The sequence below is a fragment of the Larus michahellis genome, chromosome 25 (genome assembly GCF_964199755.1).
Source record: "Larus michahellis chromosome 25, bLarMic1.1, whole genome shotgun sequence".
Classification (NCBI taxonomy): Eukaryota; Metazoa; Chordata; class Aves; order Charadriiformes; family Laridae; genus Larus; species Larus michahellis.
The window spans coordinates 2,095,232-2,108,438 of NC_133920.1; the positions used below are offsets into that span (position 1 = coordinate 2,095,232).

General features: G+C 52.6%; 1 protein-coding gene across 4 annotated transcripts in view; it reads right to left on the reverse strand.

The window, feature by feature from the left end:
- GMIP (GEM interacting protein) overlaps positions 1 to 13,207 on the reverse strand; it is a 27,876-nt gene continuing 14,669 nt past the window's right edge. For 3 of the 4 annotated variants that reach the window (XM_074567144.1, XM_074567143.1, XM_074567145.1), the window contains 20 exons: positions 12,875 to 12,968; positions 12,710 to 12,785; positions 11,998 to 12,061; positions 11,260 to 11,385; positions 10,933 to 10,997; positions 10,324 to 10,434; positions 10,004 to 10,084; positions 8,643 to 8,831; positions 8,396 to 8,533; positions 7,760 to 7,950; positions 7,109 to 7,230; positions 6,773 to 6,859; positions 6,546 to 6,644; positions 6,321 to 6,460; positions 5,843 to 6,031; positions 5,628 to 5,765; positions 5,320 to 5,516; positions 3,847 to 4,141; positions 2,290 to 2,410; positions 1 to 1,802 (listed from right to left, as the gene is read on the reverse strand). In XM_074567144.1, coding sequence (XP_074423245.1) covers positions 1,306 to 1,802; positions 2,290 to 2,410; positions 3,847 to 4,141; positions 5,320 to 5,516; positions 5,628 to 5,765; positions 5,843 to 6,031; positions 6,321 to 6,460; positions 6,546 to 6,644; positions 6,773 to 6,859; positions 7,109 to 7,230; positions 7,760 to 7,950; positions 8,396 to 8,533; positions 8,643 to 8,831; positions 10,004 to 10,084; positions 10,324 to 10,434; positions 10,933 to 10,997; positions 11,260 to 11,385; positions 11,998 to 12,061; positions 12,710 to 12,785; positions 12,875 to 12,968 — 3,020 coding nt within the window. In that variant the 3' untranslated portion in view covers positions 1 to 1,305. Of the gene's footprint in view, positions 1,803 to 2,289; positions 2,411 to 3,791; positions 4,142 to 5,319; positions 5,517 to 5,627; positions 5,766 to 5,842; positions 6,032 to 6,320; positions 6,461 to 6,545; positions 6,645 to 6,772; positions 6,860 to 7,108; positions 7,231 to 7,759; positions 7,951 to 8,395; positions 8,534 to 8,642; positions 8,832 to 10,003; positions 10,085 to 10,323; positions 10,435 to 10,932; positions 10,998 to 11,259; positions 11,386 to 11,997; positions 12,062 to 12,709; positions 12,786 to 12,874; positions 12,969 to 13,207 lie in introns of all 4 variants that reach the window. The other variant, XR_012584610.1, reaches the window with a different exon arrangement.

Genomic DNA, 13,207 nt, shown 5'->3' on the forward strand with positions numbered 1-13,207 from the left:
ATAAAACACTCAGTAATTTATTACAGGAGTAAAAGATAACTTAGTATTCAAGAATTCAAAGCACTGTATTAACAAATATACATTGCTCCAGAGATGCAAACTCTCTTTAGCCCGAACTGTACAAATGCTAAGAATAGATCCTTAGCATTTCTTTTACAACTTTATGTTTTGGTCCCGTTTCTTAATGGTCCTTTGATGAGACAAAAGAAATTTGTGAAGTAGATCGTTTAATCTCCCGAGCCGTTTGGAGAAAACGTGGTATTTTCTAGCTCTGGCCTCTTCAGGTGGCTTCTAGTGTCTTCGCAGGGGATGGTAATCATGGGAAAACTGCTCCAGTGCGGAAGTTTTTGTGTTGTGATCTGAATTCCGCGCTGTACGCGCAACCCAGCACCCAGGAAATGTGTAAGGCTGCCCACCCTGTAGTGCGGAGCGGGGTAGGAAGCCATGCGGGCGTCAGGAGATGGCACTATAGGACTGAGTCCTCCCTCTCCTTGCCTTAAAACTTGGCGGACAGAAAATGTGCTGCAGGGAGGCAGAAAGGGGCGTTGGGGGAACCCACACGCGGGGGAGACGGACACCCCGCAGGTCGCAGCGACCTGGGTTTAGACCCAAGAAAACCTTCTCATCTGCCGGGGGCTCCAGGGCTTTGCTGCCTTCGTGTGGCAGCAGCCTCACGTGGAGGCGTTGCAGAAGCTCAACGTGCTTCGAGGGAAACAGAAATTGTGTCCTGGAGAAATGGGCTCCAGCTCGGCGTCTTTTGCCCTTTGCAGAATGGCTTTGCGCCGACTGGCGAGTGGAAGCTCCAGCTGAAGGATCCAGCCGACGTGAGCTTTGCCCATGTACCCTGGTCTATGACACTCAAAAACTGAGTTACGCTCCAAAATGCTGTGAAATAAAAATGACGAAAAATCAGCACGTGTCTCAGCTGCCAGAAAAATGACGGTTTGGGAAGGTTTTCTGTCCATGGTTGGAGTTGCCTCCTTCCTGGCTACGCCTGGCCAGCCAGGCACTCCGTGTTTCCTCCTCTTCTCGCATTGGCCTTCATGCTAAGCGGGGCATGTTCCAGAGAGAGCCGTCCGGTTTGCTTCTTATCGCTTACATGGGTTTGTTAAGGAGTAAAAAGCAAATCCGGGGTTAGGCGAAGGCCTGCCGGGTAGTTCACAGCAGGAGCCTTTTCTCCAGCCTGCGTGGGAAATAGAAATAGGACGGTAGTTTCACCCCATCATGTTCCTTCATTCGGCAGGCGTGGGATTTCAGTCCTGTCTCACTTTCCGTTGCCGTTAGCCATTATTCTTCAGGTTTTTCCTATAGGTACGTCCCTGGGTTGAGGTCTTCTGTTTTCTCCATCGATCCCGTGCTCTCCGGAGAAGGCTCAGGGGATGCGGAAGTGTCGTCGACTTTAAACTTTGAGACAATCCTGGCGGTTTCCTGCGTGATCTCAAAATGTTTGAGCTGCTGTCTCCCTCCCGAGCGCGGCTTGACCGTGCTTGTGTCGCTCGAGCTGTTCCTGCTCCTACTGCTCTCCTCCAGGACATCCTTTGTCTTGGAGCTGCTGTCAGTCGGGTTGCCTTCTGCGCCAGACTCCATTGCCATGTTGGCTAACGCGGTGGTCCTCAAGGGCAAACTGGAAGATTTGGGAATGACTGGTTTCGTTTTTGGCTGTGCTCGAATATATTTCACAGGCTGTCGGCTGAAATGGCACCTGGGCTGGGTCCCTGGGACCGTGTCCGAATCGCTGTCGGTCTTTTCCTGCGCGGGGTCCTCCAGCTCCTCCAGCTCAGAGCCAACACCTGCGCTCATGTCTGAACAAAGAAATTAGATGGTTATCTTAGTAACCTTGTCTCGGGATAAGGTTCTATGACCGTTTTGGCTGCTGAATTCTTTTCCCATTAGAAAGGATACTGAAAAACCTCTGGCATTTAAGGGGCTAAAACGCTTCCCTCTGATAGCTTCGTTAATTCAGCAAGATACACGCTTGAAAGAGGTAGAAGATATGAATCGGGCTTATATTCTTAAAGCTCGCCTAGGTGCACTGAAGCCGGGTGATTGGGCTCGAGAGCTGAGGCAGCAGTGGGGGAAAAAGCCCTTCCTGAGAAGAGCAGAAAATGTGCTTTCGAGGCGACGGCTCTGCAAGAAATTACCCTCACGAAGACTGAGCAGCGACGCCCAGGGGGACATCCCAGCCGTGCTTTCTCCGCTGGGTAACGCGGAAGCCCGCAGGAGGCGTGAAACCCAGCAAACACGGTACCGGCCAACCTCTAACCCCATCGCAATCCCCGCTTCGTTTACCTGGGGCGTCCACGCTCCCCGGACTGTGGGCTCCCTCCAGAGTCAGCTCATTGATGGCTTCCCTGGAAGACGAGTTATCAGACGCACAGTCCGTGTTTAAACCGTGCTTGGAGGGGAAATTCTGTGGGGAAAAAGCCATGAGTGTTTATACAGGACTCTTATTTGACATGAAGACACAGTCGACTCCCGCTTCACCCCAAAATGCTGTTAGAGGAGGCGACCACTTGAGCTGAAAAATGCCTTGACGTCTCTTAGATTGTGTGTAACGCTTGGGGGAAGTAGGGAAGGAGCTTGCAGGAGGTCACACGAGAGGAAAATCATGATTCGAGACCTGCCAGCTCCAGCATCCGTGCCACAAAGCTCACCCAGAAAGCAGCCCCGGGGTGCTGAGACCGCTTCCCCTGTCCCGCGGGACACTGGAGTAGCCCGTTTTGGAACAAAAAGGGGAAACGTCAGGAACCAAGCCGTTCACTGGAGTGCGGTAATTACCGTCAAACACGTAACGGGAGGATGAGTGGAGGATATGGCAGCGCTCGGGAGGCGTAGCTGGGGTGGGACCAGTGTGAGTTTGCACAAGGATCAGGTCGCCGGGGCGGGGGCTTTGCCGTTATTAATGGCAAAACGAGAGCGCCCTTAGAAGCAACTCCCCTTTTTACAGGTTTGTGACACCTTCGGTGGAACTCGGTCACGCTGCAGGCGCGGGTGAAAACGGCTTTGGAAATAGTGAAAAGCAATAGTTGTGTGTGTGTGTCTCAAAAGTGCTTTCTGTGAAGGTTTATTAACCCTGCCGGGTTTCTGCGCGCAAGAAGTGAATCGTGTCTACCCTGGTGATTTTATTTCGACTGCAATCATAGTTATTCTAATTTCTGCTTCCTCGGGGAGCTGGGCACACGGAGAAAGCAGTGTTACCGCGTGTCAGGTGTGGACGCGGCCGCTGCAGACGCACAGTCTGGCTCACAAGCGCCCGTGACTTGAAAGCAGGAGGCAGAGAATCCCCGGACCCAGATCTCACTCCCTTTGGCTTAACTTTAGGAAAGTCATTTCCTCTTTCTTGCTCGTCAAACAATGGCGAAAAGGGAGAAAAACCCCACCGTGTCCCGGCTCGGGGATGCTGTGCCCGTTTGTGTTTTTAAAGTGCTGTGGAATACTGTGAGGCAAGAGCCGTGGCGCCTGGGAGGAACGCAGAAGGCCCAGTAGCAGGGGGTGGAAAAACCAGGGTCCGCGGCCACTGCTCAGGGATGCAGCGGAATGGCTGGGGTCTAAATTTTCTGAGCGACTGGCATCTAAAATGCGGAGCAAAACCACCATCCCGAGGGGGCTGAGAAGCTGCTGGGTGATCTGTAGCTTTTTTATCTTTTTTTCCCCTGATTCTCCCACTCCACGTGCAACAGGCTCTCTGCTCCTTCCTCTTGGAATAACCCTCTTGATAGGCAACGGTTTGTTTTTTGTTTTTTGTTTTTTCCATGGATAACAAGAAAAGTTCTCTTTAATTGCTAGCCCACCTTCCTGTCTCTACAGCAGGGTGAGTAAGCCCAGCTCAGTGTCTGGGAGCTCTACCTCTAGAGTTACATTCTGGCTTGTGTTTGGGCTCTGAGGTCCTTCCTCCTTTTCTGTCGATGCTTCTGGCGAAGGATTTTCACATCCGAGGGATAAGGATGAAGGCAGGTCATCCATCCCAAACACCCTTTCGTAGTTCTGAATGAGAAACTCCACAATCTGGGCTTGATACCCGGAGTCAACAAGGCATGACATTGAGACGTCGCTCCCTGAGCCTGGCCGGATCAGAGTTGGCCCGAATACTATGCCCAGGTTGTTTGGGGACATCTTGTTCTCTTCGTATTTCTCTGCCACCCTGGGGGAGGGAAACAGGACCGTTAGTGGCTTCCCAGCTCCCGACCCGAATGCGCTGAGTTCGCAGATGGAACCCACCAAAACGCCCATTTCCTAGTGGAGAGAGAAACCCCGTTGTTTACAGGGAACAGAGCTCTGGGCCGTGCGTGGAAACTCCGGAGAACAGTCTCGGAAGTTGCCTGGATCTGTCTGGACGGTGCAGCCCAAACGAGAGTGGCTGCTTCTGGTGACCTGCCTTCAGAGCTGGGTGAAAGGGGCTCGATTCACGTTACTCCTTGACCTCTTGCTCTTCACTTTAACAATGAAGCACCATCAGTGAGGACCTTCTGGTCCTTCTCGGTCATTAAGACTGTCTCCTAATTGCTGCAAGGTGGTCCTTTCCATGAAGGAATTTTTTACCCTCCTCATAACTGCCTGCTTGGCTCCAGATCAGCCTCTCCCAGGTCAAGGAAGCCCAGATGCTCTCCTTATACACATCTGGCGCTCCGCTGGCAGCGAGGTCTCAACAGGGATGTCCTGTGAGATCTCAGCAGGGATCCCGTGAGGACAGGCTGAGAGAGCTGGGGGGTTCAGCCTGGGGAAGAGAAGGCTCCAGGGAGACTTTGGAGCCCCTTCCAGTCCCTAAAGGGGCTCCGGGAAAGCCGGGAAGGGACTCTGGATCAGGGAGGGGAGCCATTGGACGAGGGGGAAGGGTTTTACGCTGAAAGAGGGGAGATTTAGACTAGATATAAAGGAATTATTCACGTTGAGGGTGGTGAGCCCCTGGCCCAGGTTGCCCAGAGAAGCTGTGGCTGCCCCATCCCTGGAGGGGTTCAAGGCCAGGTTGGCCGGGGCTTGGAGCGACCTGGGCTGGTGGGAGGTGGCCCTGGAGGGTCTTTAAGGTCCCTTCCAACCCAAACCATTCTGTGATTCTGTAAGAAATGCTTCATGCTGAGGGTGGTGAGACCCTGGTCCAGGTTGCCCAAAGAGGTGGGGGATGCCCCATCCCTGGGAACATTCAAGACCAGGTTGGAGGGGGCTCTGAGCAACCTGTTCTAGTTGAAGATGCCCCTGCCCATGGCAGGGGGTTGGACTAGATGGCCCTAAAAGGTCCCTTCCAACCCAAACCAGTCTATGATTCTATGATCTCCTGTGGTCGGACCTGTCACCAACCAGTGTGACAACCGTCGCGCTCCTCACCTGTACAGGTGTGCGATGAGGTGCCGCAGAGTGTTGTAGTTGCTTCCAGGCAATTTGCTCAGCAAGTCCTTCATGCTCTGGATGGGATCCGGAGGGAAGCCCGCGCAGTCCCACTTTTCCTCCCCGGGTTTTTGCAAATCTTTGGCGAGCGCAATGAGGTCGTTATAGAGCTGGGACAGCAGCACCGGTGCCGAAAGCTGCAGTGAGACGGGAGGAAAAGCAGCGTGTTACTTCATCCTGCTGATCCGGCCCCGAGGAATGCGCTCGGCTGAGGTTTGGTACCCTCCCGGCAGAGATTTGGTACCCACTTCCTTCAGGAAATGCTTCAGGACGCCAGTGATGTCGTGGGGGGAGTGCTCGGAGAGCTCCACCAGGCTCCGTCCGTTCTCGAATGCCTGGCACAGCTTCTCCACCCGGGCTTTGGATCCGCTTATCCGATAGATCCCCTGCGTGGTTTAGAGCGGGGAGAGGTCAGGAGTTTTGGATACAAAGAAAACCGAAGCAAAAATAACCGACTACTCACCTGCACCCCGAGGGCACGGGCTTCAATTTCCGAGGTGCATTTCACCACTATGAAGGGAACTTCCTCTGGGAAATCTCGAGGAACCTGCGTGAAGTCAATGCCAAAAAGGGGTGCTCGGTTGGGCAGCTTCTTGTGGCCGCAGGTGATGAGCAGGTTCTCGAGACACTTCTTGTGGCAGGCCAGGCAGCACTGAAACGGCAGAACCCACCCGCGTTACGCTCTGGTTGTGGTCCGGCATCGCAGCAGTGGCAGAACGTGGAGGACTTCTCCTCTTCCCTCAACCACCGACGTCCCACCAACCCCAAGAGGGTTCTTCCAGGCAAGTGAGGGTTACTCAAAGACAGAAAAATGCGCGTTGTGTAATGCAGAGGAAGAAAAAGCACTGAATTTTGCAGAGGGGCCCCTCATTTCTCCAGACCTTCAGTGGGGGACGATGGTCCCACTCAAGGCGACTGCAATGACGTCTCCTAACCCTCACCTCCTCGCACTCGAAGCCGCTGACCATGAAGGTGTCACACTCCCTGCACTTGGATGGACCCCGCAGCTTCCTGAGCCGGTGGGTCTGCGCTGCGCTGGAGAGGAGGATGTTCTTGAACTGCTGCTGGGATGTACCGTTTTCTGCAGAAAAAGCATTAAAGCGTGAAAAGGAACCGAGACGGGAGCGCGGTTTCCACCTTGGGGGGCAAAAGCGCGTGTGGCTCACCGTTTTCGAAAGTCTGCAAGGAATCTCTCTCTTCAAAATCATCCGAGGAGGACATGGTGCCGGTGGATGGAGCTTTCAACAACTTCCTAGTAGAGTTGCCTTGAGAAGAGCGAAAACGTAAAGAGCTGTTCTCGCCCTTGTGATGCGCAAAGTGGGTCAGCGTGGACTTTATTCCCAGCTCAGGGTTTTGGGGGCAATATTAGGCAGGAAATTTTTGCACCTCTCACCTGGGCTAGAATTGGGAGAGTCCAGGGATCGGGATTCATAGCTCCCACCCAGGCTTTCTGTGTCGCTGCAGAGGGATTTGTTCGCACCTGCGGAAGGTGGGCACGGTGACGGACCATCCCGAGCGCCCCTGGGGTACTTCGACACGGGGGTGAAGTCCAAACGGAGCTCCCGTGAAAATCCATAAATACTTGCCGATATTTTCTCCCACCTTGAGCAAAGTCTTAAGCGCTGCCCTGAGAACGGGCGACCCTCTCCCACCGCTTTGGCCCCTCCATCTAAATTAAGCTACAGGGACTGGAGAGAAAACGGGGGCGTCTTTATTCAATTCAACCTACTCTGTTCACCGTTTGTGGGGAACTGCTTCCTGGCCGTCTCCTCTGGCGTGCTCGCGTCCTTCGCTGCGGAAGAGGGTCCGGTGTAATGCAATGCCACCTTCTTTCTGCTGCTGGGAGGGGACCTGCGAAGGGGTTGCAAACCATTTTCCAGCAGTGAAAGAATAACGGACAATATTGCACCACGGAGGTAGCTCGCGGGCGTAAGCTGAGTTTTCCAGGAGACTATGGTAAAAACACCCGCACAAAACTAGGAAAAGAAACTTATTTGGGATAATTGCGCCTTTTCTCTCTGCAGGAAATGTTTAGAAATCGGGCAGCACCCACGTGAGGAAAGAGGGATCCAAATCTTTGGCAAACGATAGAAATAACCGAAGGGAGGAAGCTGCTGCCCTGTTTTGACTGCTCTTGGTCCCATGCTCAGCAGAAGGCACCGAGCACGTCTTTAGAGATCGGTTCTTCATTAGCGGAGCCACGCAAAGCTCCTAACATCCGAGGCCCTGGGCTCGTCTGTAATCAGCAATCACGATGCTGCGGCGTCGCTAGTGACTTTAGAAATGTCTTTTAAACCTCAATTTTGTCCCACGCAACACATATTTCTGGCCTTTCAGCTACGATGTAAGTTTTCCGCTTTTTTTTTTTTTTTTTTTTTACCTCTGCCCTCCAGAAGCGAGTGGCTCGAACTCAAACACTTCCATATGAATGTCTTTCTTCTGCAGAGCCTGAATGAATTCCAGGTATTTCTCGCCGGCTTTGTATGGCTTGCAGGCCTCAGACAGGTACTGGTATCCCACTGGAATCTGTTCTGACTGTGTCTGCCGCTGCTTGAACATCCGCAAAGTGACCTTACAGGGAAAAGAAAATGGAAAAAAAAAAAAATTGCTCGTCAAAGCCCGGGTGCTTTTTCTTCCCCTGGATCTCACAGTCATTCGCCAGTCTCCGGTTTGTCGTTACCCAAACTCGGTTACCTGCGCTTCTGCTTGGTGATAGTTCTACGTCACAGGTGGGATAAAAATTGTCACTTTCTTCCCCCCTCCCCTAGACCTTTTCTGTGGATATCTGCGTCCTCAAAGCAGTAGTCATTGCAAATGTGATTACGTGTGGGAGATTTTGTCGGTAGCAGGTTGGTAGCAAAGCAACGTCCAGAGCGCTCCCCTAATTCCAACTGCTTGGGAACGGTCGGTTACAGGGTGGTTCAACAGGGAAATGGTGAAGATCCTGAAGGTCTTATCCCAGACAGCGGTTTCCCTCAAAAAGGGATGAGAGGAGAAATGATAGGATTACACGTACCCACGTCAGCACCTCGTCCCCTTGGTAAATAAGCTTCCGAATATGGGAGACGATCCGTGCTCGGACTTTCTCCAGTTCTTGGCGTCGAAAGTTGGCATCACTGATGCACGTCTTGTACAAAGCTTCTGCTTCCTGAACCTGTGCCCCACCAGAAACGGAGGAAAGGAGGAGAAAATCAGCCAGGATGGGTGGGAAGATGCATGTGGGATGGCTGGGAATAAATACCAGCCTGGACGGAACTCATCACCTTGGCTTGTGCCTCCTCGCAAGAACGGCGTCGCTTCTCCAGCTGCTTGTTGGCGCTGCCGGGGTTGGTGGCGGCCATGCTCTGGTATTCGTCCTCCGCCTTGGCACTCAGGTGCTTTGCCTTCTCCAGCTCCTCGCAGCGCTGTAGGTATTGCAAGCGGGACTTGCGCAGGGATGACAAGGATTCGTTCTGGAATAGAAGAAGGAACGGGTTTGGGAAGCCCAACGAGGCGGTGGGAGGAACAAGCCACAGCAGTAACTCTGCTTATAAGGAAAGAGCCTGTCTCGTGGTTCCAATGGACATCGTGGTTCCAATGGACAACATCCTTCAAATGGACATCGCGGTTCCAACGGACATCATTGCTCAAATTGACATCAGTGTTCTTCGTCCCCCTGCTCCCAAAGTTCAGGAGCTCCCAGAGAGCCCCTGGGTTTGCTCTACAGGGTGAGTAGAGACCTGGCCATCCTGGATCACCTTCTGCAAGGTGCCCAGGAGCCTCTTCCACCCCTGCAGGGATCCCCGGAGAACAACGGGGCTGATGGTGAAGCGCTGGCAGAGCGCGTGCAGCTGGGCTTTGCTGAGGGGTCGCAGGCCCAGAGCCTGCCTGGGCAGGGGACCCCTCTCTGCTGAAGACCAGCCCAGCGCCAGCGTGTGCCAACCCAAGCCCCATCCTCGCTCTGCCGGCCTCTGCAGTCGAGGTGATGGGATCTGGCAGGTAGCACCGGTGGGATGGCGCCGGAATGCCGCTCGCACTTTCCAAAAAAAGTCCTTTTATTCAACAGCAGGATGCATATTCCGTGGTCTGGTTATAGAATCGTGGGATGGTTTGGGTTGGAAGGGACCTTAAAGACGCCCCCAGTGCCACCCCCTGCCCTGGGTAGGGCCACCTCCCACCAGCCCAGGTTGCCCAAAGCCCCGTCCAACCTGGCCTTGGACCCCTCCAGGGATGGGGCAGCCACAGCTTCTCTGGGCAACCTGCGCCAGGGGCTCACCGCCCTCAACATGAAGAATTTCTTACATCTCATCTAAATCTCCCCTTTTTCAGTGTAAACCCCTTCCCCCTCGTCCCACGGTTCCCCTCCCTGATCCAGAGTCCCTTCCCGGCTTTCCCAGAGCCCCTTTAGGGACTGGAAGGGGCTCCAAGGTCTCCTCGGAGCCTTCTCTTCTCCAGGCTGAACCCCCCCAGCTCAGCCCGGCCCCACAGCAGAGGGGCTCCAGCCCTCCCAGCATCTCTGGGGCCTCCTCCGGCCCCGCTCCCACAGCTCCGTGTCCTTCCTGTTACTGCACGTTCATAGAAGTTTATTTTTGGCGTTTTGCGACGCGACTGGCCTAAAGGTCAGACCCACCTGTTGGCCTCTTACCATTCTCTTTTGCTCCTTTGTCCACTGATCTTTGAATTCTTTCCTCCACTTCTCAATTTCATTCTTCTTGGCTGACAGAGGCTGCAGAGGAATAACAATTAGGACGGCAACAATTCCTTAGCGGGTGGAAAAAAAGTATCTGGCAGGTGAGGGCACGACATTAGAGAGCAAGCCTTGCAAAATGCCTCTTTTTTTCCCTTAAACTTGGTGTGTGTTTCCTTCTCTCTTCCCCTCCGCCCCCTCGGACCGGGGTGAGCGACCTCGTTAGCTCTCTCTGATGCTCCCGTTGGTTCTCTGGCCCCGGCAAAGAAACGCGGTACCTGGTAGAATTCCTTCTGTTGGAGCAATCCCGCCGTCTCGCTGGCTGAATTTCCAACCTTTATGTCATGTTCCAGGACCATTCTGTAGAGTGCGCAGAGGGGCATGTTGTGCTACGGAAAACCAAAAAAAAAAAAAGGGAATGTAAAACGAGGGATTGGGACCGCGGCTTTCCTAAATTGAAGAGCTTTTGGTAGCTGTGGTCGAGATTGGTGAAAGAAAGGTGAGTGTCTACATGGGGTAAGTGGGGGGGGGGGATTATTTCAGACAGCACAGGAGGGTGCTGGAAGCAGAAGAGCTTTTATATTGGGCAACGTCGTACGGACTCCTCGTCGGTCCGTCCTTCTGTCTCATTTATCTGCTATCTTCTATCCGCTTTTATACTGGGCAGCGTCGTACGGACTCCCCAGTCCGTCCTTCTGTCTCATTTTGCAAATACTGGCTCTGTGTTATAAGCCGATAGAGGAAGAATGGAACTGGTCCAATACTGGGAGTTTTAGGAAGGTTTTGGGGGGTTGCGGATTTGCTGCAGGGTTTAGGCTTGGACCCTACCGTGCGGACAACCTCGCGTTTGCTCCTCCTCCGAAGGGAACGCTCCGAAGGAACCCTACCTGCTGGGAGATGGCGTTGCGTCCCGCTTCTGCGATCTTCACCATCCCTTTGGCAAACTCCGTCTCTGTGAAAGGGCAGAGCGGGTTAGACGCCGGATTCCCGGGGACGGGGGTGGGTTTGTCAAAGCCGGGGGTCATTGCGCTCAATGGGGATCGTTCGGGGAAGAAGAAATTCTGACTCTGTGCCTTTCTCGCCAGGCAAAAGCGACTAAAAGGGTTGGTGTTTGGCCGTGCTTTTGTTTGCAACGGTGCGTTCTTGGCTGGGATTTTTTTAAAAAAAAAAAAGCTACCGAAAAGGGTACAGACTCTGAAAATGCACAGACTCACCGTAGCTCAGACGCTTTTCGATCCAGCTGAGCAGCTCTTTGACGTATTTACACCACATTTTGGCATATTCGAGGGCCGCGTCGATGCCGCCTTCGCATTTTATCAGCATTTCATCTGCCTCCTGAACTGCAACAGAATAAGTCCCGGTTCGGAACGGCTCTGGCTGATGGGCAGGGGCTCCCCAAGAGTGGCAAAATTTGGAGTCTCAAGAGTCGGTGCTGTGAAATACTGGGATAACAGCCATAAAAAAAGCCGCCATCATCTACTTCACGGCAACCCCACGCGGTCCTGCCCGTGGAACCGTGCAAGTTCCAGGTAATTTAGACGTGTGTATTCCTCTGCCTTCTATTTTTAATTAAATATTTTGATTTAATTTGTTCTGAAATCCAGAAGTGAAGGACCTAGTGGGTTACTGGGGAGCTGCGGGAAGGAACTCTTGGTCCTTGGTGGAACCTGATACAGCTTCATCACGCCGCAGCGAGTGACTTCAAACACGTTTCCAGCTGAAATCTGTGAGAAAGCAGCTGAGAAATATTATTTTATCCCCCCCAAAGTCCCATACTGCCCGAAGCAAGTGGAAAAAAAAAAAACCCCAACATTAAGTTGTATTTTAAAGGAGTGATGCCAGCAGAGACACTGGTATTTTTCATCGGTGTCGTTAGGAGGCTGCCAGGAGAGTTGCCGGGTGATTAAGCGTTCTCGTGTCGCCTCTTTGATTTTTTTAATTAGCAATCTTACCTGTTACGGCATCCAGCACTTGCCTCTCTGAACTGGTTTTGCTCTTGCAGAAACTTTGGCTCAACTGTAGGGGGGAGGGAAAGGAAAAAAAGGAAAAGGGGGGGGAAAAAAAAAAAAAAGAAAAATGAGTATTCAGAAATTTGGAGGATTTTTCAAAAAGGCCAGCTGTTTTGGTTTTTTTTTTCCTCTCATCGCACACGAGAACAGCGGCTCTCAGAGAAAAATTAAGTTCCCAGCCCCTTTGTTTATACAGAAAAGCATGAAACGAGGCTGATTATCCCCAAAAGTCCCCCACTGCCCAAAGCAAGTGAAAAACATGAAGTTCTATTTTTAAAGGGCTTCTGTTTCTTAAGGCCAAAATTGTAAAGATTTTTGATGCGTGACTCTCGGACGCGTTTTGGGTTTGCTGTCTTGTCTGGTCTGTTTAGCACGCAGAACTTAAACCGGCGATTTCTACGTCTTGTTTTTCAGCAAAATATAAACGCAAACAGTAAATGGCTGAGTATTTCCCCTAAATATTAGCTGCCCTGTTGCCACCTCCGTCGCCGTTATAACCGAGTGTTGTGCAGTTGCCTTCTGTCTGGTCAAGGAAGAGTAACTATTTTTTTCCCAGATGATCACCCAAAAAGCAATTTTAATAACGTAGAATTGTGCGCTTTGGCGAAGGACATGGATAATTTATTGAATAAAATGGATCTCCTTCTTTGCCTACCGGAACGACCTCGCTTTCTGTGATCGGCTCTGGGTCGTCGGTGCTGTCAGCGTCACCGATGAACATGTCAACTGTCCTGCATAATGAAAAACAACGCGATTAAATAAATGAAATGAGGGTTTGCAAAGATCCGGAAAACGAGCTCTGCCCTGTTTCTCTACATACGTGTTTCCAATGGAGATTTCGATGGCATCCAGGCTCCGGAATATCTCACTGTACCGCTTCCTATTTTCAGGTGTCCTCTCTTGATTGTCGAGACCTGGAGTTGGAGAAGAAATCGTGTCGCTGATTCTGCCCCTCTGCTGTGGGGAGACCCCCCCTGCAGTGCTCTGGGGCCATGCGAAGGACGCGGAGCTGTGGGAGCGGGGCCGGAGGAGGCCCCGGAGATGCTGGGAGGGCTGGAGCCCCTCTGCTGTGGGGCCGGGCTGAGCTGGGGGGGTTCAGCCTGGAGAAGAGAAGGCTCCGGGGAGACCTTGGAGCCCCTTCCAGTCCCTAAAG